The 25279-nt window shown below is 38.1% G+C and overlaps 1 protein-coding gene across 1 annotated transcript in view; it reads left to right on the forward strand.

The window, feature by feature from the left end:
- Positions 1 to 25279, forward strand: part of COL4A4 (collagen type IV alpha 4 chain) — a 63957-nt gene that overhangs the window by 17724 nt on the left and 20954 nt on the right. Inside the window, exons 7-30 of the mRNA XM_082056348.1 lie at positions 1823 to 1891; positions 2115 to 2150; positions 2927 to 2989; positions 3468 to 3503; positions 3666 to 3707; positions 4656 to 4736; positions 5997 to 6050; positions 7253 to 7312; positions 7945 to 7989; positions 9067 to 9120; positions 12731 to 12800; positions 13966 to 14070; positions 14637 to 14801; positions 15350 to 15442; positions 15764 to 15927; positions 16645 to 16717; positions 18191 to 18297; positions 18836 to 19019; positions 19806 to 19874; positions 20940 to 21044; positions 21603 to 21821; positions 22707 to 22868; positions 23497 to 23667; positions 24528 to 24671. Coding sequence (XP_081912474.1) covers positions 1823 to 1891; positions 2115 to 2150; positions 2927 to 2989; positions 3468 to 3503; positions 3666 to 3707; positions 4656 to 4736; positions 5997 to 6050; positions 7253 to 7312; positions 7945 to 7989; positions 9067 to 9120; positions 12731 to 12800; positions 13966 to 14070; positions 14637 to 14801; positions 15350 to 15442; positions 15764 to 15927; positions 16645 to 16717; positions 18191 to 18297; positions 18836 to 19019; positions 19806 to 19874; positions 20940 to 21044; positions 21603 to 21821; positions 22707 to 22868; positions 23497 to 23667; positions 24528 to 24671 — 2371 coding nt within the window. The remainder of the gene's footprint in view (positions 1 to 1822; positions 1892 to 2114; positions 2151 to 2926; positions 2990 to 3467; positions 3504 to 3665; positions 3708 to 4655; positions 4737 to 5996; positions 6051 to 7252; positions 7313 to 7944; positions 7990 to 9066; positions 9121 to 12730; positions 12801 to 13965; positions 14071 to 14636; positions 14802 to 15349; positions 15443 to 15763; positions 15928 to 16644; positions 16718 to 18190; positions 18298 to 18835; positions 19020 to 19805; positions 19875 to 20939; positions 21045 to 21602; positions 21822 to 22706; positions 22869 to 23496; positions 23668 to 24527; positions 24672 to 25279) is intronic.

Genomic DNA, 25279 nt, shown 5'->3' on the forward strand with positions numbered 1-25279 from the left:
TGGACTTGTAATAAATTCCATGAAATACACAACCTGAGAAAAAACTTGAAAATAACCTCATTTGTTATACCCATGAAAGTAACCCATTAAATCTCCAAATGGTAAAATGACTTCTGCTCAAACTCTAATTTTACCTATATTTTCTTTCTTACTATAGCTTTAAAAAATGAGTTTTGCCTTTTATAATTGGCCAAATGACATAAAGGAAAAATAAGACATGGGACAAATTACAGCATAAAGCCTCACAGTTCCAGGAGCATGCTCTTTGACAGGCCTGGAAAAGCATTTGCAACCTACAAAGAACGAGAAACACAATAGGCATGTAGCCTTGGATATGCACACTAAAATTCCAGTGCGAATTAATTTAGCTACCCAGAAAAACAAGACATAGTAACCATGTTTGCTTGTGTACAAGAATGCTATTCCAACCCCTCTATGCAGATTGTCTATTTTTAAATCCATTTGTGGCAACAAGAACCAACTTGACTATATATTACAGCTAACATTTTTATGTTATTCTTATTTATAACGTTGTGCCGTATAATTTTATTTAACACTATGTACATATTTATCAGCTTTACTTCTGTTACCTTGTAGAATCTGTACATTTACCTCACCAATAAGTTGGAAAAGGAAGTAGTTTCTATATGCAAGCCCTTAACTAAGTCATGCAGAAGGTAGTAAACTGAATCTAATAAAGATGTTTTGTTACACAAGAAATCACATATAAAGTAACCAAAGACAAATGTAACTTTTGATATGTTTAATGTGTTCCCTAGCAGCTGTTGTTTGACCTGTAATCTGCATCCTGTCTACTGTAGCTATATCCAGCTGCAGGCAGCTGTAACTGTTTTTTTTACTGTACCATTCCAGGGATAAGTACTTTCCCTGTTTCATTCTGACTTCAGGATTTGAACAGACACTATCATATCAGGAAATCAGTACAGTTTTAAAGTGGTTAAATTCTGTGAAAAATAGTATCCCATTTTATGGAAAGCAGTAATTAAGTAGTTATAGGCTTCAGTTAAATTATGTACAGTACATTTGGATTTCAAATGAAAAAACTTCAGAAATAATGCCTTAATATATCTGTTCTTCAGATATGTACATACCATGCTCCCAACAGTCAATTGAGCACTACAATTAAATTTTGCAAAAGCAGTCATCTGTTCCTGCTAAGTCAGCTTGAGGTTTTGAGGGTGCTAAGATTGGCAAAGTTTTATAAAGGACTCTACAGCAAGTACCGTGGGAACTTAGTCTTTAAAAAACAGGGCCTTTAGGCATCAGATTTTTATTTTTTTTTTAACACACTGTGAAACGCGTTTCCTAATAGATGGAAATGTTCAAGATTATGTGCATAACGTGGTCCATACTTTCAGCTTTGTAACCATATGCAAAATCACAGCAGATTCTTCTAAATCACAGCATGAACTTTTGGAGAAGGCAGAGTGCCAATATTAGTTCTTAAAGCCACTGACTCACTGACAGAAAGGTAGGCATATTGATACACTTGACAGCAAAGGCTGTGCTTGTGAAGACTGTAGAATATTGAATTACCCAAGAGCTATGGAGCATCTAACAGAGCAGGAGTTTAGAAGCTGTGAGGAGCTGTACCTCAACTGTACATAAGGCAATTTTACTTTTAAGGGTCTTGTTAGATAAAAGAACTGCAAATTGCTCATGCAGTGATGGTGGTTCTAGTGGGTTACCTAGTGCTGTATGATGGGCACTAGGACAGCCTGAGAAATTCCCATTCAATCTCCATAGAAATGTAGGATATCAATAGGTGGATCATGTTTTAAAAGACTTTTTTTCTTTAAAGGGAGATCCAGGACAGAAAGGAGAAAAAGGAAATTCGGTGTATGTTGCACAGTTTGGAAGAGGACCTCCAGTAAGTGTCTGTGAAAAAAAAACATATATTGTAGGAAAATATGTATGGCAAACAATGTTGTTCTTATAACTCCTCGCTGTTCAATACAGCTTGGTGCAAAATAAAGATTAAAAGCAAATATACAACTGGAACAGATAGCTTGTGATCTTAAAAGCTATAAAGTTAAAAAAATACCCATAACAAAGCTTGTACTGATTCATTTGTTAAATGACTGTTATTACAGGGAGACAGAGGTGATCCTGGACCCCCCGGCATGCCTGTAAGTACACTCAGTGGGGTCCTATACATGCTTTTTGTCTGGAAGACCTTATGAATTTTCCTTCTTGGTGCAGAGACATATTGGGGTTTCTCCCTATCTGCCTTAAATAGCAAAATTCCAGAATAAAGTCTAACAAACATTGCGTCCCTCTAGTCTGTCCCCATGACCAGTTCATGCTGGCTGACAAGGAGCAGAAACAGACACTACACCCATCTGCATTAGCTTTGCAGTGAGCAGTTGTCACCCTGGTACTCACATTGCAGAATATTTTCTCCATGAAATTCAACATCCGTAGAGATGTGACACCTTCTTCAGTGGTATCTGGTGGATCTCCTAAGAACACATGGTACACAAGCATATTTTGGCCATAAAAACATGTGAAAACACATGAGAAGAAGAGAGAGTTTAATTTTGTTGCTGACTCACACTCTAAATGGCTTTGGGTTTCTCTTACGCCCTTCAAAAAAGTATTCACTGATGAACTGTATCAAGTTCCTACACTGTGCCACAATTAGCAACAAAGTATTCTTTCAATCCATTAATAACATATATCTGTGCATTGTACAGGATCTGTATGGTATTATCAGGAAACTGGTGCTGAGCTGCTCAAGTGACAGTGAGATTTCAGGCATGGTATAAACTTTAGGCTATGGGTGGAATGCAGTGGCCAGCAGACTGATTCCAAGTGACGTAGGCATTTTGACAGGACTAGTTTTGTGGAGAAAAGGGTACACTATTGGCATTTTCATAAACAGACCTTTTGCCATCTTTTCCAGGGACCTAGAGGCTCAAGAGGTACAACGGGCCCATCTGGATACCCAGGTCATCCAGGCTTGCCTGTAAGCTCACCACAGTTATACAGCCTTGCATTTTCAGGATATGCATGAATTCTGGTCTACCGATTTTGAACTTGCCTTAATGTGAATCAAAGCCTAGAAATAATTTTTGAGGCAGATTCTAAAAAGAGAGATTTTTCTTTACCTTATGAGTTTGGAAGTTCAGGAATTGGAGCATATGTTATTCCTTCCCGTGCCTGCGTGAACCCGTTTCATCCTGGCAGTCTGTGGTCAAGGAGGAATGCTGCTAGTGCTCTCTCCTTGTTCCCTTTCACTGAGGCCACTCTGTGGGTGACAAGGGATGTGGGAAGCCAGAGATCAACCCTCCTGAAAGCAGCGACCAGGTGAAGTAAATTGCACTTTGGGACAGGTACAGCCCAAGAGGAAATTCTGCTGGGTGCTACTGGCAAGAGGAGGTAATTTTCAAGGCAAAGCTGTCTCTAAATCAGGCATATTAACTTGTCTTCATTCTCTTTTAAAGGGTATTCCAGGTTACCCTGGTTTGCCAGGTGAACAGGTAGGCAATGACTTTTCCTGAATTTGTTAGGGAAATAACAGAGTAATTTGAAAAGTTCCTTATGGTTATTTGTTACCAAGATTTCAAAAGAGTTACTTGACTAAATTCTAATGTCAGCATTTTTTTATTATCTTCACACTGTGTATGTTTTTTGTCAATTAGGGAAATCCAGGTATTGGGGTGGATGGACAAAAGGGGGAGCCGGTAAGAAAACAACTATTAAAGAAAATAAATATTATTAAATATATTATTGCTGTAGAGTTAGTATGGTAGAGTTTTGTTGAGTTCCCTGGAAGCCATGAATTTGTGACTGTGTGCTCCCACTAATCATGTTAGAATGAAAGGAGAAATAACGTAAGTTATTGAATCAATTAATTCTATGCAGAAGTGATTATTTCAGTAAGCTACATACAGGAGGTTTTGAAAAGGAACAACCAATATGTTAGCATTTACATAGCAGTTACCTTCTGTGCAGACACTGCCTAAATAATAACAACAGTACCCTCCAAGTGACAGGGTCTGTCACTGAACCTCATCTCTTACCATATCCAGCAACAGATGCCAAGGAAAGGGTGTAAGAAAAGGACAAGCACATAATAATAGTTTCTCTCCCAGTCTCTACATGTTAGCGTGCTCAGGGCTTATAGAACCAACATGGAATATTTGATTTTTCTTCTGTGAATTTGTCCAGTCACTTCTTAGAATTCATGCAAGTTTCTAACAAGCATAATTTTCCACAGCAAAGTAATAATTTCATCTTTACATTCACAAAGCCTTGTGCTCAAAGGCTTTGGTCTGGAACATGACAGACTATGTACACATGAGGTTTGACAATCCTGTAAGTATCTCCACAGCAGACTCGGAGCAGGAGCCATGAGTACAGAGTTGTCATTTATTTCCTTAGCCATAATGTTATTTTTAATGATTGAGGAGAATAGGATATGATTAAGATTGGCGACTTTGCTCATCTGGGAGACAGTAGAGAAGCTTACAGAACTTTGTACAAACCTTTATCTATAGGTATTAGCACAAGTGCATATTCAATGAGTACAGAAATATGTAGTGTTGTAGTACAACAGGAAAACATGCTGAGTCTCACTGAAATGCTGTGTGGAACAGAATGTTTCTCTGCTGTTCCTTTGGCTTCCACAGGGTGATGTTGGACTTCCTGGGCCACCTGGGTCACCGCTGTTAGTTGGACCTCCTGGAGCTCAGCTGTTCAAAGGAGAAAAGGTGTTCATTTTTCATCATATTTAACTGTGCTCAACTTGGCAGGTACAATCCTCTAAAGAAATTTTTGCAAGGATGGCATAGGACCAACCTTTCTTTCTGTAAGAAACCCTCAGCTTCAGCAGAAGTCTCGTTGCTCAGCATTCTTCCTCCAGGCTTTAAGGAAAGGAGAGCCCATGTATACTTGAGCTCATGTCCTTGATGGAAGACTGTCTTGATGCAGAAAGAGATACTGCCTTTGCTTTGGTTTTATTCACTTTTTGTGATTAGCAAATCATATTTCAGGCATCTCAGGTAAATCTGGTTACTCTGGTATTCAGCCTCTTTTGTGGCTCTTCACTAATTCTTCTGTTTTTCAGATCTTTGGCAATTATTCTCTCTGAGATTTCTCCAATGTAATGTTTTGAACTATCAACCCTAACCCTTATAGAGTGCTCTTTTAATATGTAAATAAAGTGTGATTTTGTTGTCTGTTTTTAATGCAAGTTCCTGTTATTTACTGTACTTTTTCAATATCACACCTACTGTAGCCACAGTTGTGTACCTTAAAACATTATAATATTTGTTTAAAAAGAACAGAAGTTACAAAAATTGCATTACAGAGCCCTACATTGGAGTCATTATGTCTTCAAGTCCAATTTTCTTGAATACACAAATGAAAAGGTGGATTTGGCATTGCCAGCCCCTGCAGCCTCAACTCAAGGAACCGACAGATTTCACGTATTGGATCTTAGTCTTTGATTATGCAAAAGATTTATATATACAGGTGTATGAGGAAAAGGGAAGGGACCAAAAGAACTTTTATAAATTCCCCATGTTACTGCAAAGTGTGACATAGGCTGCTGTACAACACACGACATAATCTTGACCATGTATCCAGCCACGCATTCCATTCAGATTGGAGCTATGCACAAAAGTGTAGATTTATGCATATGAATACTTGCATCAAAAAACTAAATAGACCATAAAAAAAACCTACAACCTACTGCCATGGATGTTTGTAGGAACAGAGCCCTGATTATCAGGCCCCTGCAAGTAAAAAGATACATCTATCTTGTTCTACAGTCATTATGCTGCTTTGACAGTGTTAACATAAATAAATATCAGTACATATTGTTTTTCTTCTGCGTAGTACATCCAGAAGAACGACTCCAGTGCTTAAGAAAATACTATTTAACAGTTCTAATTCAGAAGAGGACTTTAAAAAAGTTAATCAGCACATAGGCATGTCCTGCATTTAATATACTTTCCTTGTATATGTAGGGCCGAAAAGGAGAACCTGGGGTAACAGGATACAGAGGGCCACGTGGACCCAAAGTAAGTAATGTGATTTTTTTTTTTTTCCCCGTGGTGCTAGCAGAGTCCTTCTGTGGTTATTAAGTTAATCTTTCAAAGCAGAAGGTGATAGAAAAAACAACAGCACTTGTGCTATAAAATTTAATCACCATCTAAATCAGTGTGAATGCAAAAATATTTCAAAACCCTTTGGAAAACCTTTCTGAATCTGTTTTATACACACCTATTGACTGTTGCCTGGTAGCGAAAGATGAGTGTTGTTTCCAGTCGAGCTGTTGACATGTAACAAACTGGGAAGAAAATAAAAGCAGAGATTATTTTTTCTCACTAAGAGAAATAGAGAAGATCTGTATGTGTTCTTAGTGGGGCATGATCTATGTTTCCCTATGTTAGGGAAATACTTTACCTTCACGTTATGGATACCCTCAAGAGTAGAAAAGGCAGAGCCCACTTGTTTGGAGAAAGAGTTGTTCTTTGCTATCTATTCTACATTTTCTTTCCTTTCTGTCAGCATGGTTAAACTTTGGTGTCCCAGTAAGGAGTTCCTGGATGCTCAGCAGAAGCAGCCACAAAAAAGATTCTGGAGTCTTTATTGCTGACGGATAATCCACAGGCAGGGAACTACTGGAACTCAGAAAACCAGAAGATGACTGGGGACAAAATAATAAGTCTAGTTTCTGTTAAAAACTTATTTAGCTTTGTAGGCAGAAAAGAAGAAATGAGAAGCCTCAACATCACATTTCTGGGTTCCACTCTAGCCCTTTTTCAGGAATTAATTTTCCGCCATAAAAAGACCACTTTTACTTAGTACTGGCAAAGGAGAAAAAACAGATCTACTTATATCAGATTAATTTGAAAAATATGAGCTTTACATGCTTGCTCCAGTACTAGCTGTGCATGTGGATAAGAGTATAGTTGTTAGTTATAAGCAGGAACTGAGAAATGGACTGATGCCCACAGTTTAAAAAAAAAAAAAAAAACACAACAAACTGCTGAAAGTACATTAAGCTTGAAAAATAGATCATAGCAGGTTCCTTGAATAACTGAAGCTAGATAGGCACTGCTAGCAGTGCTGTATGAAGCAAACCCCTGTGACTGAGCCTAGAAAGTATAAGATCAATTAACCTAATATATACATAACTTATTAAACCTGCACAAAATTTAGAATTTTTGGCAAACTTTACTGAGCATCTTGTTTAAACAAAGTATTTTGAATGCTCCAGGGTGTACTTGGGAGAGGAGAAAAGGGTGAAAAAGGCATTCCTGGATTCCCTGGACTGCGGGTAAGGAAGTTGCAGAAAAAATTACTTCACAAATTCACTGCAATTAGGTTCATAATATATTTAGCAGTTTAAGTTTGTATTTCTAAGGAAGATTTTAAGAATTTTTTTAAACTAATCTGTCGTACTTTCTGTGTAGAATATTTAGGGGTCCTGCCCTGGGACTCACCCTGTCTCAGACTTAAACATAATCTCATACAGACTTTCTGTCCTTGGAAAGAAAGTAAATCTGTAGGCTTATCCTCTAAATATTTAGACCTGCACAAAGCTTCTCTGGAGTAGTGCAGTACTAGCACATTAATTTTAATGTATTCCGTATGTGCCAATAGCAGTTTTTTACAGCAGTTTATATTCGATTTTTATACCATTGCTCCCATGGAACAACATGTCCACTACTGTGCTTGGTGCAATAAGATAAAAAACTTGAGTAGAGACCTGTCTGGTTTGCCTTGGTCTGTAGTTAAAACTTGTGCCCATCTCACATATAAAGTATTTACAAAAAACTTTGAAAAGTTTTTGGGAAGTATCCCAAGTAATAATTATCTCAGGAACGCTAACCACTCAGCAATTCTGAATAGGTGTAATTTTGAGGGAGCTGTTACTGTTTTAGCTCAGATTCTGCTTGCTTTTATCAGGGTAATCCTGGTTCTTATGGACCTGCAGGTTTTTCTGGAATGAAGGTAAGTAGATATAAAGTATAAGCAGCTCCCTGAACAGTGGGAGCAGTGAGATTTGGGTTTCTGTGGGTTTGTGCAGATTTGGACTTTCCACATACTTGATAGCTCACACTGCATTCCTTCCTTTCTCTCCTGCTACCTGTTGCCATGGGAAGTTGTATGAACTCTTTGTCTTTGAATTTCTGCCACTCTGAAATTTGGCTTAAGTTGGCTAATGGGATCTGAAGTTGCAAGCAGGAGGAAAAGTCAGTGGGACATGCATATACCGTGAGAGAAAAGTTACACAGCATGCTAACTTTGTTTGCCATGGTGACATTGTTTGTATAATTTTGTGTTATATGCATGTTTCATTCATCTCTCTGGCTCAAGAAATTCCAGCAAAGAAATTTGCAGTTAAGTTGGCTAAATGCTAGTTATGAACTTACATCATCTTACGGGAGTAAAGAACAACAGTTGTAGGTATACAGATCTACATCTTGCTGTTTTTCTTATGTCCTCTCCCAGCTCATTTTCAAATGTCGTTAAGGTAATGATCATGCTATTCATAAATCTGATTAATGTACAGATACTTGCATCTAGAGTTACATTCCAGGTAACTATTTCATCTGCAAAATTACTTTTTACTTTGTTTTTTACCACTGCCTACATGAAGAGTGTGAATACTGGATGGATGAGTGTATTAGTAGATCATAAAAGGAGAGGAGGAGATGATACACAGATGCTTTCCATGCAATAGTAGTTTAAGAGCGTCATTCAGCAGGCAGCAAACCAATTTCAGCTGTATTAAGCAGACAGTCTATGAGACTCTACTGGTACGTATTCCAGCTAGTTCTGTGCCTCAGCTACACTGAATGCACTGACCACTGTCTAAATAACCTGGCAATAAAAGTTGTAGGTTTTTCTAAACGGAAGAGATTCTATGAAACATACCATCTCTTCTACACACCCAGGGAATTTTCTGAAACAAACTGTGGGTACTATTAGAACATGAAGGTGTTGTATGACTGCCTTACTGTTTTTTGTTCAATTAATTAATGTCTTAACAGATTAATCAAATTATATTTACATGATCCTTTCCAGGGGGAAACAGGAGCTGCTGGTTTTCCTGGACAACCTGGCTATCCAGGCATACAGGTAAAAAAAACCCAACAAACACACATGTACAAACAAACCCCTATATTAATGCTACTGATTCCTCCCTAATGTACCTGCTTATCAGACCATTTCCTTTTATAAAAAATAAATAATTACTTTTAAGATTTACTGTTTTCATGATAGTCATAGTTACTCAACAACTGTGGTAATAAATAAGAATGTAAGTAACCATTCCTATTTGGTGCATATGAGAGTGTGAACTCCATTTTGCATACCATAGAAATTGGTTAATCCCAATTGCCAATAGTTACCTTTATCAGTATATCTATCTAATCCGTGAATTGTAGTACCCGTGGTTGAGCTGCATTTCACAGAGATGTCTGCGTACAATCCTATAAACTTTGGCCCATGAACTAGTATGATAATTGGCACCAAATGAGGTGGCAGAATTTGATTCAAATTGGCACATGGAGAAAATAAGTAAAAGACAGTAAAAACATCTGTTTTAGTAACAGGCTTACTTGTTTCTAAGGTAGGACTTCCAGGAGAGTGCTAGATCAGCGTCTTCAGCCAAGATTTCATTTATGTTGTTGTACTTGGGGAAAAAAAAAATATCCTTAGTTGTTAATTTTTCTGCCATTTGCCCACTAGCAGCTTCACAACAATGCGGGATCATTTAGATACTAATTAGACAGAAACACCCAATATCTTATTTAGTAACAGAAGGATCATTACAGTCCATTACTACCCAAAACTAGAATCAAACCTTAAGTGTATTGCTGTTAAAAAGTACTCACCATGATGTGCATATTGTTTTAGTTTGAGGGATCATTAATAAAGTTGAGACAATACATTGTAGAGACAGAACCATGCCTTCATCAGTCTCCATTGAGCCCAGACCCTGAGAAGCCATCAATTAACACTACAAAGAGTAGGCAAAGAATAATTATTTGTTGGTATATCATACTAGGGAAGAGTTTAAATGATGGCGGTAATGCTTTGGAAAGATGAAATTCCAGTTGCTAACACATGGAGTGAAAGAAAACTAATTGACTATGGACACAAAATATCAGGTTAACTCAGGCAGATATGCAAAATTCAGAATGATTGCACAGATGCTGTAATTTTGCTTGAAAAACAACTGGATAAATCTGAGTGTCCCTGAAAGTGCAGATATATCTAGTCTGCTTCAGCTGTTCATCTCATAATCACATAAACTGGAGGAACAAGAATATGATTAACACCCCTCCTGAGATAACCCATCCTCTCATAGATTTTCTGAAATAAACACATTCACATAGAATCCAAAATAAACTCAGATTTGAGAGGGAGAGGAAGGAAGGAGAAAGAGAGAAAAAAAGAAAGAAAGAAAAAAATAGAGTCAGTCTCAGGAAAAAAAACAGTTGCATTCAAAGTAGATTTCATCCTTAAAACATGTGAACTGTTGCCTAAAGCAAAGAAGAGCCCTGAAGGAGTTGTTGGCCTACCTTTCAATCCCTATGTCTGGACATTTGCAACACCGTGTGGATCTTGACCATGAGCCAGCAACATGCCCCTGTTGCAAAGGCAGTTACTGGTAACCTGGCTTGTGTTAGGAAAATCATTAATATTGCCAGCAGGCTGAGGAAGATGATCCTTGCCCTCAGCACTCATCTCCATCCTTGTAGATATTCTAAAGCTGTCTGGACATGGTGATGGGCAACCAGCTCTAGGTGGTCCTGCTTGACATGGAGGGCTGGACAAGATAACTTCCGGATATCCCTTCTAAGCTTATCCGTTCTGTGATAAATATGAAAAAAGACAGGAGGCAAATTCAGGCAAAATACAATGGAGGATATGAGTCCTGTTGAAGTCAATCAGAGACCATTCTTCTCTGCTACTTATGGAATGAGTCTCATTAAAACAATGAATGGTCTTTACAGGAAGTGCAAAATGTTCTTGGCCTTTGACATTATATAAAGTTATAGAAACCTACAGAACAAACACTATGTTTAATGCTTAATAAGGATACCAGTAAAACTGACAAGTGATTATAAGCTTTCATTTTAAGAAGATTCCAGGTTACAGAATACAGTAGAGATATGCTTCTGTTGGATGTTTGTGGCAGCATTAGTCAACAAAATAATCCAAACACATATATCCCACTATATAGGAGTGTAGCAAAAGTGAAACCAGAGCAAGTACAAAGGCGTCAGCCAGATAGCGTCATAAAACCTAACAGCCTAAAGACAGACATTTTCAGAGACCGCCACTGGAATTTGTCACTTAAGGAGATATCAAGAACTGTCATTTTTTACCTTGGCTCATTGTGTTCTGGTTGTGTCATTTTAAAATCAGTGTGATATTGTGCAAATCTTGGGTACTTTTCTCATAATTAAATTAATTTTAAATCTCATAATAATTTTTGAGTTTATCAGAGGAAGAAAAATGCTACATTTATTTTTTCTTTCCTGCCACACGGAAGACTCTTCTATGTCATTAGGGAAGACAAATTTACATTCCTGTTTAAAATAGCCAAAGATGAGATAGTGACATTATTTCATTCTGCAAGATATAGTGAAGGGAAAAAGGCCAGCCAAAAGTCAAGAGGACAGCAGTCAGTGAGAGCTCCAGAACTGTTTAAATATCATAGAGATGTCAATGTAAAAAAAAGGGGCTAGAAAGAGGCACATACTCCTTGGTTTTACTTGTGTAAGAATGGGTATCCGGTTTTGCAGTCCCAATTTTCCTTGTCTGTGTCCTAAAAGGCCCTGAGCTCCAGTCCCAGGCACACAGCCTCACTACACAGTTCCCACATTCACATTCTTGTTTTCTCAGTTCCCACTTGCTGCAGAGAGCAGGGTTAATTCCTAATCTACAAAGCAAAATTGTAATACAATTTGCCACATAAAAGACCTCCCTAAAATCCGTTTTGCTTGCAATTCTAAATATCAAAATCCAAGCAAATTCAGAAATCCCCCAAGCAGAAGTGATTTTCCTTGCCATTAGTAGGCACTTTTATGTTTCCCTGATGCAGATGTTTTAAACTTCTTCTAAGAACTTTGAGTATCCCTTACCCTCGATAATCTGTAGACTGTGAAACCTCATTTCTTAATGCTTATCTGTCAACACAGAAGTAATTTCCAAATTCTGGTATAGAATTTTGAGGCAAAGAATTACAACTTGGTTGTTAAATCAAAACCTCTCCATTAAATAGGGTACTGATTTACTATAATTGATTCATCTTTACAATACATGAATGAAGTCAAATGCAGCAGTCGCAAATTGTGAAGAGTCAAATAGATATGTGCAATAGAATCATAGAATCATTTCAGTTGGAGGAGACCCTTAAGATCATCAAGTCCAACCATAAACCAACTCTGGCACTAAACCATGTCCCTAAGAGCCTCATCTATACATCTTTTAGACACCTCCAGGAATGGTGACTCAAACAGTAGGTATATTACTGTTTAGTCACTGGTATCCTGAAATATAATGAATATTTATATCTTTTGGTCTGGTTTTAAATGCTGTAAATTCTCAAAATGGAGTTTCCCAGGTGATATGTTTCACATCCTTACATATTCCACCATTGTTGTAATTTTCAATTATATGGTTGCACATTGTGTATTTGAATCTATCAGTAAAATTTATTTTTGGACTTTTACAGGGGGATCCAGGAGAAAAAGGACCCCCAGGTCCTCCTGGAGCTGTTGGAACTTCACTGCTTCCTATAAAAGGTTGTAGCTAGTTTTAACTAGTCTTTCTGCTGTATAAAGTGCATAGGACCTATTTTGCTAAGGTGTTTGAAAGTGATCACTAGGGATTCAGGAGACAGAATCCTAAAACATTATCTTCCCAGGGGCCACATTGTGTGTTTGTTTGTGTCTCACTGATCTTACTGGAACTACATTAAAGTTTCAGGCGAAATGTTTGCTTGAAAGATCTTCATGCATACAGTCACAGGTAGATCCCCAGGACTATGCCTCGCTATTGAACCTAAGGATATTTAAGAAAAAGCTATGAAAAATAAGCCCATTCTGGATAATGGATGTCAAATAAGAAAACCAGCCTTCCCATTGTAATTCAGAATTCCTGTTTTCAGAATTACCACAACACACAGATTTTTAGACTGCAATTGAGCTTTCTATTGCATAGCAGGGATGAAATCCTGGAACTAGTACTTCCCAACAGAATACCTGTCAATCTTATTACCTTCCTGTCTAAACCTCAGGCTAGGTTTTTATGTCATAGCTCCTTTTATCCTCATCTTTATCATCTAAGTGGTGAAGAGATGCGTGAAAGTTCTTATTTCATAGCAGGAGGCAGTGGGGAACAGCCAAGCCTACTGCCTGGAAGGGATTTGCTTTGGCATCTCACACTTGGGGAACCTGTATTGTAATTTAATTAAGCCCTTTATATCTGATACAGATTTTCTTTAGCACTATGTATTTGCAATTTTAAAAATTATTCATTATAGCAATTTTGAAGATACTTTTTAAAATTTGGATAATTTCAACTAGGATGATCCTGACATTACCTCCCTGTGTGCACTGCCAAATGTGCATAACATGAGATGCACATTTATTTTATATGCTACATGTATTTATTTGGGAAAAACACCTCTCTTGATATTCTGAAATATGTAGCACAAAGATAATACTATGGAGTGACAAAGATTTAAAACCGAGCCCATGAAATGGGCAAGAATCCATAGAAAATTAACCAAATCCTCCCACCTTTAAATGAAATTGTTACACATTTAATAATGTTTCATAAAGACAAAAGTTGTTGCTGTATTTTACTTTTGTGTATTTCCCAAATTATAATTTTGGTTGCAGTTTTAGATTTAAGATGTCAGTTGCATAAGGTGTTCAGTTCACCTGTTTTTATAATTCTGTGTAGGTCCACAAGGAGATCCTGGGTTTCCGGGTCCTGCTGGTGATTCAGGGTCAGTTGGACCAATTGGTCCTGCAGGCCTGCCAGGAAGACCAGGAGATGATGGAACAAGTAAGAGAAGTGGGGGATAAAATGGCAATTATATATCAGTAAGAGAAAAAGCAGCTAAAAGAAAACTGTTATTGGTTCTTGCTTGGTGCAAATCTCCGGCAGTAAGGATTTGAGCTCTACAGAAAACTCAATAAAAATATTAGCTCCAGCACTTAGTGAGGGAAAAAAAAAGAAAAGGAACAGAAGACAAAGCAGAATGCTACCATGCACTGTAAATCCATGGTATGCCTGTTTCTGGAATGCTGTGCGCAAAAATTTTCTTCTCCATCTCAAAAAGATATAAAAGGAAGGTGATGAGGATGAGTTTGCTCTGCATAATGACCTACAATAACTGAGATATCTGGAAAAAAGATAATGGGAAGGAGGAAAAGAAGCACTTGAAGGTCTAAAGCAGGAGTGTTTTTTCCCTGGGAATCCTGGCAAACCTAAAGATTTAAATTTAAGTCTTTTTATATGAAAGCTCTTCTTCAGGACAGTTCTGAATGGTCTGTAATTTCATCCTTGATATCTTGATGTAATTGTTACTATGAAGCTGAATGGGCTACATACCTTTATTTTCTTTATAGGTCTGCCTGGCCTGCCAGGAGTAAGTGGGGCACCAGGACCTCAGGGTTTTCAAGGTGATCCTGGTTACCCTGGAACAGGTGAATTGATCCCAGGAAGACCTGGATTTCCTGGACCACCAGGCCTACCAGGACAGCCGGGAAGACAAGGCTTACCCGGACTACCCAGTAGGTTCATCAGCAATTTATATGTCGAGAATATTAATAGATTAATTGCTTTTGTTGGTTCTACTAAAAACATAGAGGTGAAAAGTGCATTTTGACAGATGTATCACACTTTACATGTGATACAGAAAACAAGTTTTTCCTATTAGTTGTTGATCAGTAAAATGTTAAGATTTTAATGGTTTTCTCAGGGATTTAAACCCACAAAGTAACATATATGAAAAATGTCCCTAAAAATACATTACTGGTAGTTAAAAATACAGCAAACTGGGCAGGAAACCCAAATCAGCATCCTTAAGTAAAGAATCAGGAGTTACAAAATTCTACAGTGGAAAAAGGTAGAAGTAGTGGCAATGAGAAAACAATATGTCAACATCAAGTCTACCCGAACTGACTCTTGTATGATCTATAAGCAATGACTTGTAAAGTATTTCTTAAGGTCTCTAGCTTTCCATGTGAAGATAACAAGATAAGGGAGAGGAGAACACGTGACCTAAGCATGGAAACAGTCAACCTGATTTATACTACCTGTACAATTTGTTTTTTCAAAGGTGTAGTCTGTACTGACAGAGGGATCCCTGGAGAACCTGGAACAAAAGGTCAGATAGGCCTTCCAGGAAGAAAAGGTGAAAAAGGAGAAAAGGGTAAGTACACCTGGATAGTAACAATTGGAATAAGAGACCTTTGCCAGATATTTGCAAGAAGTTTATGGTAACTTGGAGAATAAGGCCATCAAGGTGTGGAGTTAAATGGTGTGTTGGCACTGGGACTTCTAAGGCAGTAAAGACACGTCAGTGCAGCAGTTCTTCAGCACTGCAAAGAGAGACTGTTATGCTTTATCCCTTTGAAGGCCACAGTGAGATAAAATGGTTTGTGCACTGCTCATGTAGGAAAAAAAAAAAAGGTGGGTTTTTTGTGTAATAATTTTGTAACTGTTTCAATGTAATTTTGACACATTTACTTAGGAAAACAAGGCCTTTGCTCATGTGGTGCTGGTCCTCCTGGTCCCCGTGGTGTGCAAGGACCTCCAGGTACTCAAGGAAGGAAAGGACAAATGGGATACCCTGGAAGACATGGAGAAAAGGGCGATCCAGGCTTATCTGGTGCAACGGGATCACCAGGGCTCCCTGTGAGTAGTTTTCATGAGCTTCCGTAAATGAATAACATCAAGTTATCACTTACGCAGGAGACATTTAAGCAGAATGGTGGAGAAACTGCCCTGGAAAACTATCTGAAAGTTTTATCTACTTTTGCTTCTTACAGTCTTGTTGGAAGAAGCATTTTATTAGCTTCTGTCTGATTTCCCTTGCAGCAGTGGGCAAAGCTTTACACCAAGAGACAGAATCCCATGCTGTGTACCCAACTAGATGCAGATGAATTTTTTTATTGGCAGCTTTGTGGACTTTCACTCAGCAAAAAAAACATCACTTACCTATGGCCATCTTCACTTCTGGGAGAACAGCCTCCTCCAGCAGCCACCGCACTCCGGAGATTCCCTTCCTGTGTAGCCTTGGTGGATTGTGGGTTGAAGCCTGCACTGGGAAGAGTTTGTGAATCATTCGCAGCTTGACATTGTCGCATTTACAGCCACAGCTGTATATGGACATAGGCCCAATTCTTCTACTGTTAAAATTTCTTATAGTTTTGTATCTTTGCATTTGGCAGAGTCAGGCTGAAAAGGGCAGGTGCCATTCACACACCTCTTTATAGACATCTTTCAATGTTACTTTAATTGATCTGGTTTTGGGAAACAACACAAGAGCAAGAGATCTTTTTTCCCCTCAATTCCCGTACTTCCTTCCTTGCTGGAGATAACTGACAACTTTTTTTTTTGGTCATTGATTAGGGGACACCTGGTGCTGCTGGACAACATGGGGAAAAAGGAGAGAAGGGTGATCCAGGACAAGTTAGAATAAAAGGTAAACACACATTTTATCATAGCGTTTTTGTTTCCTATACAATGCTTAGACAATAGTGTGAGAAAACCATATTCATCTACTCTAAAAAACGTCATTAGTTTAGTAAGTTACTGAAGCATAGAGGTTATGTATATCCAAACTGCTTTCTTGGTACCATCTCATTCATTTTCTTCTTGCTAAACACAAGAATGACACAGGATTTTGTGGGTTTTATCCTATAGTTGAGCCATAAAACCGTTTAACAGCTTATCATTAATGCTAAAAATGACTTTTTATGTCATGTGATTGATAATCAGAGTCTTCCAGAGGTCTGTGTAGCAGAGACTAAGCAGAATATTGTGAAAACGTGAAGAAATAATGTTGTACAGAAGCCACCTCCTGAAGTGTCCTCTTCCAGTATACCAGCTGTTATTGCAACATAAAGCACCAACATCCTTCTTGGGAAAAAATTCAAAGACTCAATGACTATTCAGATTCCTGCTCCTATTTCTAAAAGTTACTCTTGACCAACCATTGAAGAGGAACAATAGGCCACCAGTTGCACAACTGAAATTTTTGTAATTAAATAGATCAAAACCTCTCCACAGTTATGGTTACGACTTCCAAAAGCAAAAGAAACAGGCAACAACAAATTACAGCAATATGATAGCAAAGCTTAGCTAGAAATGCTAAACTAATTATTCAGACAAAAGATTGTCCATCTCATTGTTTAGGAGAAGTTAGGTTAGCTTTGGATGCCTGTGTTTGTTTACAGATGTCGGAGCAGGGCAAAACATTCACTGTTTATTTGCAAAGGATTTCTTGACACAGAAAAATGAATCTTTGGATTTGAATAGTTTTATAGTCCTTTATGCAAAAATTATGTTTTCAAAAATATCAATGCAAGAGAAACCTAGGGGTAAAAAAAGAAAAAAAAAACCCCACAACTTTGGGGAATATTGATGCAAATATTCTGCACCATGTGGCATTGCTATTTCCTGATTTCACTGAAATAAGAAGTAAAACTCTGACTAGTTTCAATAGCAAAATGTTCTCATTCTGTATATAGCATGAATAAAAGCCACATTATTGTGGTGCCTGTAAACACTCCTTTTACAGAGAGATCAAGTTGTTCCATGAAGTGTCCAACTACATACTGCCTTCCTAAGCCTAAAATACTTAATTAAGGAAAGGTGAATTAAAGAACTGGAAATTATCATACAGATATGATGAGTGGTTACCCTGCATTTAACTAAGCAGAGAAAAATAAAAAGCAACAAACCAAAAAAAAAAAAAAAAAAAAACAACCAAACCCAAACAACCAACCGCCCAAAACAACACAAAACAAAAAAAACTCAAAAGAAACACAAAACAAAAAAACCTCAAAGAAACAAAAATCAAAACCCACAAACAAACAAACACACCAAAACCTACCACAAATCAACCACCTTACTGCAAATATTATACTTTTTTTTTTTTTTTAATTGTTTTAAGGAATAAAAGGTGAAAGAGGTCCTACTGGGGTTCCAGGATTTCCAGGCCAAAGAGGTAATGATGGCAGAGATGGGGAACCAGGATTGCCTGGGGAAAAAGGAGCTGAGGTACGCTTGACTTTCTCAGAAGTTTTTTTTCCATTTCAGTTAACATATTATTTTATTAAAGGACTAGTTACTTAAAGAAAAGTACAATTTTATTCCAATTTCCTAGCAGATTAATCAGTTTTATAACTTTATGTTAGCCTAGATAAAAAAATAATAGCTTTTATCCATTTAAACATTATTTTCTTGGGGGCATTACTGTTTATTTTTCATTCCTGAATATAATTTCTGCATATACTATGTGACAATACTATGGATCAGGAAGAGGAAGGAAAAAACAAAACAAAGCAACAAACCAACCACAACAACAAAACAAACAACAACAACAAAACAAACCACAGCAAACAAAACAAAAAAACTCCCACAAACCTCTACCCTTTGTTCATATTGCCCTTGAATATTTAAACTACTAATATAATCCGTGTCACTTCACTGTGGAAGAGCGGTTTCTCCATATAGGTCTCTAAATGGCTTCTGAAAATCAAAAGAGAGGAAAGGAATTAGGTCTTATTATTTCTTATCAACAATTTATTTCTTTTAGGGTGATTCTGGAGTCCCACTGCTGGGTGATAAAGGATTCCCTGGGGTGCCAGGACTTCCTGGGCTAAAAGGACAGATGGGATTGCCTGGTTTGGGGTTTCCTGGCCCTCCAGGAGTCAGAGGTAGCCCTGGAGACTTTGGTGATACTGGTAATGTTGGGCCACCTGGTCCAAAGGGCCAGAAAGGTAATTTTGAATGTTTAAATTAAGAACCAAATGACAAAATACATGTTTGGTGGCATCCATTACAGTTTCATGTGTATTATATACAGAGTTACTAATTTACAGTGAAAATCAATTTTGGCCAGCTCCATGGTCATGAAAAATACAGCCACTGAAAGGTACAATACGATCAGCATTCAGCAGCAGACACTAGTGAGATATGAATTGCGAGGGGCCTTAAACCTGCAATGTGCCACTTGCACGCTGTCAGAGGAATTGTTTTCTGCAGTGAAAAGTATTCCTGAGTGTAAGGATTTGCAAGGCAATGTTTTTTTTGCTGAAGGAGGAGGGAAATACATCTCATACTTAGGAATTGGTCTGATTTTTGGTTATAAAAAAATCCCTACCAAAATAAAAACAAAAAATCTGATAGCAATATGTATGAACCAGAAATGTAAACAGAATTGAGATGAAAATACTATTTCTTTCTTGCAACAAACTGTTGTAAATACAAATTTCTGCAGCACCTAAAAACAAACAAACAAACAAACCGAAAAGTCTTTGCCTTTACAGAATGCAGTTGTATTACAACAGTTTGAATCATTACCAATATTCTATACCAAATAATCGTCAAGTACTTTAAGATTCCCCATCAAACCTTAATTAATATGGAAATAAGAATGTGCATAAACAGTCCCTTCTCTTTACCTTCACACATCTGGTTGTTTAGTTCCACAGAAATATTAGAGTAAATGTTCAGATTCCATTTATTCTAAAATCAAACAGACCAGTTTCTCCCTCTTGCTTCAGGTGAGACTGTCCGCCTTGCCTTACCGTACCCTGGAAATCCAGGTCCCCCAGGCTTTAAAGGTGTTCAAGGTATGTTTACAGATGGGAAAATTTTTGGCTTTAATTGAAGTGGAGTTTTAAGTTGCTCATTAAAAAAAGAAGATATTCTAAAAAGATAAACTCTTCTAGTTTTTCAACAGATATATGCCTCACAATGTAAAACTGCAAATACACAGGAACATACTCATCTAATAGAACCAAGAGCTAGACAGCTATAATTTGTATGATCAAAAGGTGTGCAGGCTGCCACCACAGAAATGACTAAAGGAAGGTAGCTTGAAACTGTCCTGCCTCAATTAAAATGCACGAGAGAGTCTAAAATACACAGATGGCTAGAGTCAGATAAGACTTAGAATATGTACATCTGGATACCAGGAAAAAAAGCTATGCAAGGCAAAAATACACTGCAAATCTGTAATTTCTAAAATTATATTGCTCATGGCAAGTTGTGACTGAGCCCTAAAATCTGAATACTTATTACAATTACTTCAACTTGTTCAACTTAATTTAAATTCAAAGAGCTTATCCAGAAACTGACAAAATATTGCTTGTGGTCATCTCCAAAACATTTGAAATACCTCAGGAAATCCTGATCAGAACAAAGGGAGATTCTGGATTTTCATGCTCCTTAATATGGTATTACACAGGTAATACATCAGTATTGTAGGCAGTAGCTAATATTTATACAGACATGAAACAATAGGGATTGAGCTCATCTGCACCATACCAGAAACAGCATATAGCACAGGAGAACATAAGAATAAGTTGACACCTGTCATTAACTAGGTGAATATTGTTGATATCCTATAAGATCTTAATGTTACAGGAAATTCTTTTTTTGCTAATTTACCTCGGTGATTTGCAGTCTGCTGTTTATGCGTTAGGGAACAAGTCCATTAGGGACAACAAGTCCTCGTCCCCAAAATATTTAAAAACAGATGAAAACCACTTGTCTTCAAAGTACATGAATTTGCATGGAATGAAGAAGAAATACTGTTTCCTTATATCACACATTTTAGAACTCTCGACAGTTGGTGAGGTTTTTTATCTTTTTTCTTGTTTTTTTAATTTTACATGTTTTCTTTCTGTTTCCAGGACCAAAGGGTTTAAAAGGACTCCCCGGTTATCCTGGACCAAATGGCTTTCAAGGACAAAAAGGCCATCGAGGGAGGCCAGGAGCAGGAATCCCTGGGCCAGAAGGTGAATTGTGCTTTTTTTAATCCAGGAGACCTGCTAGCCAAGCTGTAATGCGTACATGCAGGGTAAGGTAGCTACCATGGTAGAACAGAATAGGAAGCACATTTCCATGAAAGCTAATGGAAGAGGAATCTTCACCTGTTTCCCTTTCTTTCCTCCAGAATTGCAGGTACTCAATGACCTAAAGTTCAGTGTCCAGAGAGGACATATTCTCAGAAAACTAAGAATGATTAGCATAATTTTAGCAAAGGGTTTGAAGTGGACAAGAGTGACAGTATACAAGATAGATGCTGCCCCAAAGGAAACCACTGCCACTTCCCACAGGAACAATTACCTCCTTAAATCGTTGTGTATCATTAGCTATATATGAGAAACTTGAAATTTAATGTATGATGTTATTTTTCTTTGCAAAGTGATAACTTAATTCTGGTTAAATTTGCATTATAACATTCCAGTTAAAAAAAAAAACAACAAACAACAAAAGTAAAACCACAATGAACAAAACACCACCAACCAACTTCTGAATTATGCCCTATTTGAATTTAAAAATAATATCAACAGGCTTTCGAGGCAGAGCTGGTGATCCTGGTGATGAAGGTGAAAGAGGATCTACAGTTGATGGTAGAAGTGGCCCTCCAGGACCACCTGGCATAGATGGTCAGAAGGGGGTTCAAGGTGATCCCACATATGGCCCTCCAGGAATCCCAGGCAACAGGGGACTGCCAGGGCCACCTGGTGCACATGGAGCAAGGGGTGATCCCGGCATTCCTGGGCTTCGAGGTATGAACCAGTTTTTATGAAGCTTTTCCATATGTTCAAAGGGGAAAATCTGAGCAAAGGTGGCACCGATTCAGATAAAACTTACTCTTATCTGGATCCCTAATGGTGACTGTGGATGGTATGCCCTATTTTTATGCTTATATTTTTTAAGTTAAGGTGGATCCTCCTAAGGAGATCTGCACTGCAGGAGGGGGAAACTGCCTTTGCCCAGTCCATGGAGTGCAACTTCCTATTCTTACTACTGTTACTTGTTGCCTTGTGGCCATCTGCGCTTCGGGCCTCCTGCTCTGCCATGCAGATAGGCCCTGCCTCAGGGTGCTTACTCATACCTGAAAAGACTGGCAAGAGGTGGGAGAATGCTCAGGGAGAAAGGGTGAACTTCTTTGCCCAGAGTTATACATAATAATTTTCAATATCTTGGGCACTACAGTCCTCATTTCTGCAGGGGAGTTTTGCTGGTTGCTGCAGGTGTTTCCACAGTGCCACTTCCTTCCCACTTCATAGCAGATGTTTCATTTTGCCTGGCCCTGAGCAGAGACACACCCCCTTCTGTGCAGGGAACACCTATAGAACTGAGCCCAGCACTGCATAGCTGGTACATGCCAGTGAGTTCCTTCCATTCTGCTCCTACACACCAGAAACTAGCTTTTTGTGCCTTAAAATTTTCACCTATAGGTGAGGGTTGAATTAGAATTTGTCCCTTAAAGAAAGAAGCTCTTCACAGCAGCCAATTCTAAATTGCAGAAAAGCATCAGTTTTCAGAAACTATACAAACACTGGAGGATATTACAATAACTGAATGTGTAATTTCAAAATTACAATTAGAAATTCTGAGGGATGGTAAGTAATGGAAGTAAAACGTTTTACAATGTTTTTTGTTTCCAGGACAGCCTGGTACCCCAGGATTTCCAGGTGCCAAAGGTTTTAGAGGCCCAGAAGGTGATATAGGAGCACCAGGATGTCCAGGCTTCCCTGGTCCACCGTGTGTCCCAGGTTTACCAGGGCCACCAGGACCCAGAGGTGTCGCAGGCCTGCCAGGACCTCAAGGTACACAGCATCCATCAGGTTGCCTCACAGCTCTAAGTTTTGCACATCTGTTCTAGCAGATTTAATCGCATGATTTTTGTGGCTGTCATGACAAATACTTCCAAGAGTGCTGCTCATTAGTGGGGGTGTACATTACATTTTACACATTTCCTCAAACTCAAGGAATGTATAGCATACATCTCAAATGTTTCCCAAGTTTCCTTCCCTTCCTATACTGTTCCTTAACTGGCCAAATCAGTGTGTTCACTATCAAGTTATCCACAGAAGAGTAACTCTTATTCTATTGTCCTGTCATTACTGTGATACTTTTATCTTCCTTATTCTTAAACAGAACTGTTATTTATGGAGAGCTAGGAGACATATACATCAAAAGTGTTTAGGAATTAGGGCTTTTTCACAGCATGCTTCTACTGATATGTCTCTCACTGAAGAAATACAAGAAAAACATTGCAGGTGAAAAAACCTAGGCAGTCAGGACTTCAGCACAGTAGCAGAGTTTCCAAGTCTTTTTGGCATGTTTTATGACATTCAAATTTAAACCAAAATCTGTCATTTTTTACTTTTTAGATACGATTGCTGAACCCTTGTCCTGCATTTACATACATAGAATAAAGCTCTTTTTCTTCAGGCTTACCAGGCTTTAAAGGTCAGAGGGGAGACAGAGGCCTAACTGGGCCACCTGGAATCAAAGGTCTCAAAGGTCCTCCTGGCTCACAAGGTCCCCCAGGTCCTCCAGGCTCCCGAGGACTTCCAGGACTTCCAGGCAATAAAGGGCCCCCTGGTTTCCCAGGACAAACAGGTATGTTAAACACCCTGCAGACCACCTCATCTGTAACTTCTCCTGTAGAGGGAGCTGTTCCTACTGCTGTTAAAGCTAGGAAGTACTTTGCACCCTCCTCCCTTTCCAGCTTTGAGAATAAGACCCTGGAGCAGGGCACAGGCAAGAACAATAGCATCCTTTGTTCTTTTTTTTATAGTGAAAACAAAGGGATGGAAATAGCTTGATGCATACTGGTGCTTTAGTTGTTTTACAACACTGACATATTTCCATATATTATTTCCTGACTATTTGTAATAGGTTGACATTATAATATGCTATAATAAGAACAATATATTGTTTATAACATCCACACTATCTCCTTTACTGATGCAGTCTGTGATTGTATGCTGATTAGTAAGTGGAGAAATAGCTTCACAGTTTGTCTAATACTTATTAAAAAAATGTGATTTTGGTCCTGAGTCATCACTGGCTAATGGGCAAAAGTTCTCAATAATTATAGCAAAATCCTCTTTTCTTCTGTCATCTGAACAGAGAAGTCGTGATTTCCAGTAGCCACAAGCAAAATCTGGTGGTGTCTTAGGCTATGCATGGTATTTGAGGTGTGCTGAGGATAGCTGCTTTTACAGTGAGTGAAGCTGAAAGCTCCAGAGGGTGGCAGCAGGGAGGGGGAAAATAATTATTTGCTTCAAGGCAATCTGGTTTTCAAGGCAAGTTTGATCTTGGCATGAAGCCACGCTCCAGCTATTGGGTCTCTAGCTTTGCTGATTCCCTAAGGAGACCTGCTAAACATCCTGCCTTTTGCTTTACACTCTTCCTTAGAATATGACAGCCACAGCATAGCAGGCTGAATATGTAAATAAAGCATTTATTATTACCAGGAAGCAAAGGGATTCATGGGCCCCAAGGATTCCCAGGACTCCCAGGAACACAAGGCCCAATGGGAATTTCTGGTATTAAAGGTGAAGAAGGAGAAATGGGTCCACCTGGGCCTAGTGGAGAATGTGGAGATATGGGAATAAAAGGTTTGTAAAAATCGCTTCACTCTGTAGTTATATTATTGCTATGTTTAGTTTTGTTACTACTGTGTTAAGAATATATTTACTTTTTCTTCTTGTTATAAGGGTATATTCACTTCTATTTTCAGAGATACTAAATCCTAGATACAGTTATCTCACTTACAAATGCATGATGAAAAATAACTAAAGAAAAATTAATTCTGCTCAGATGAATAGGTGCATTTACCACTAAATCAAACACAGTAACATCACTTATTCAGGCAAACCTTGAATTTTGTCCTGTACACATCTGAAACTTTAGATTTTTCAAGTTTTCTATTATATTGTCTGTGTTCTTCAATCTATGTAAAACATACAGGAAATAATCTCTCTAAATATTAATATAAGAAAGAGAAAAACCAACTCCAAGGTGCAATCACAGACAGTACACTATGGAGTAGACAATACAATCACCATATTTCATATTCCAGACAAGCAGGGAATAATTCTGATTTAACATAACCTCGGTTACTAGTGAATTAACTAACCAAAAAAAAAAAAAAAAAGAGAGAGAGAGAAGGCTAATAAATTGTGTGAGCAGTGAGCCTGCTGAAACCACTGAGAACTGCATTTGA

This window comes from Streptopelia decaocto, assembly GCF_964273445.1.
Source record: "Streptopelia decaocto genome assembly, chromosome: 6".
In the NCBI taxonomy this organism is placed as follows: Eukaryota; Metazoa; Chordata; class Aves; order Columbiformes; family Columbidae; genus Streptopelia; species Streptopelia decaocto.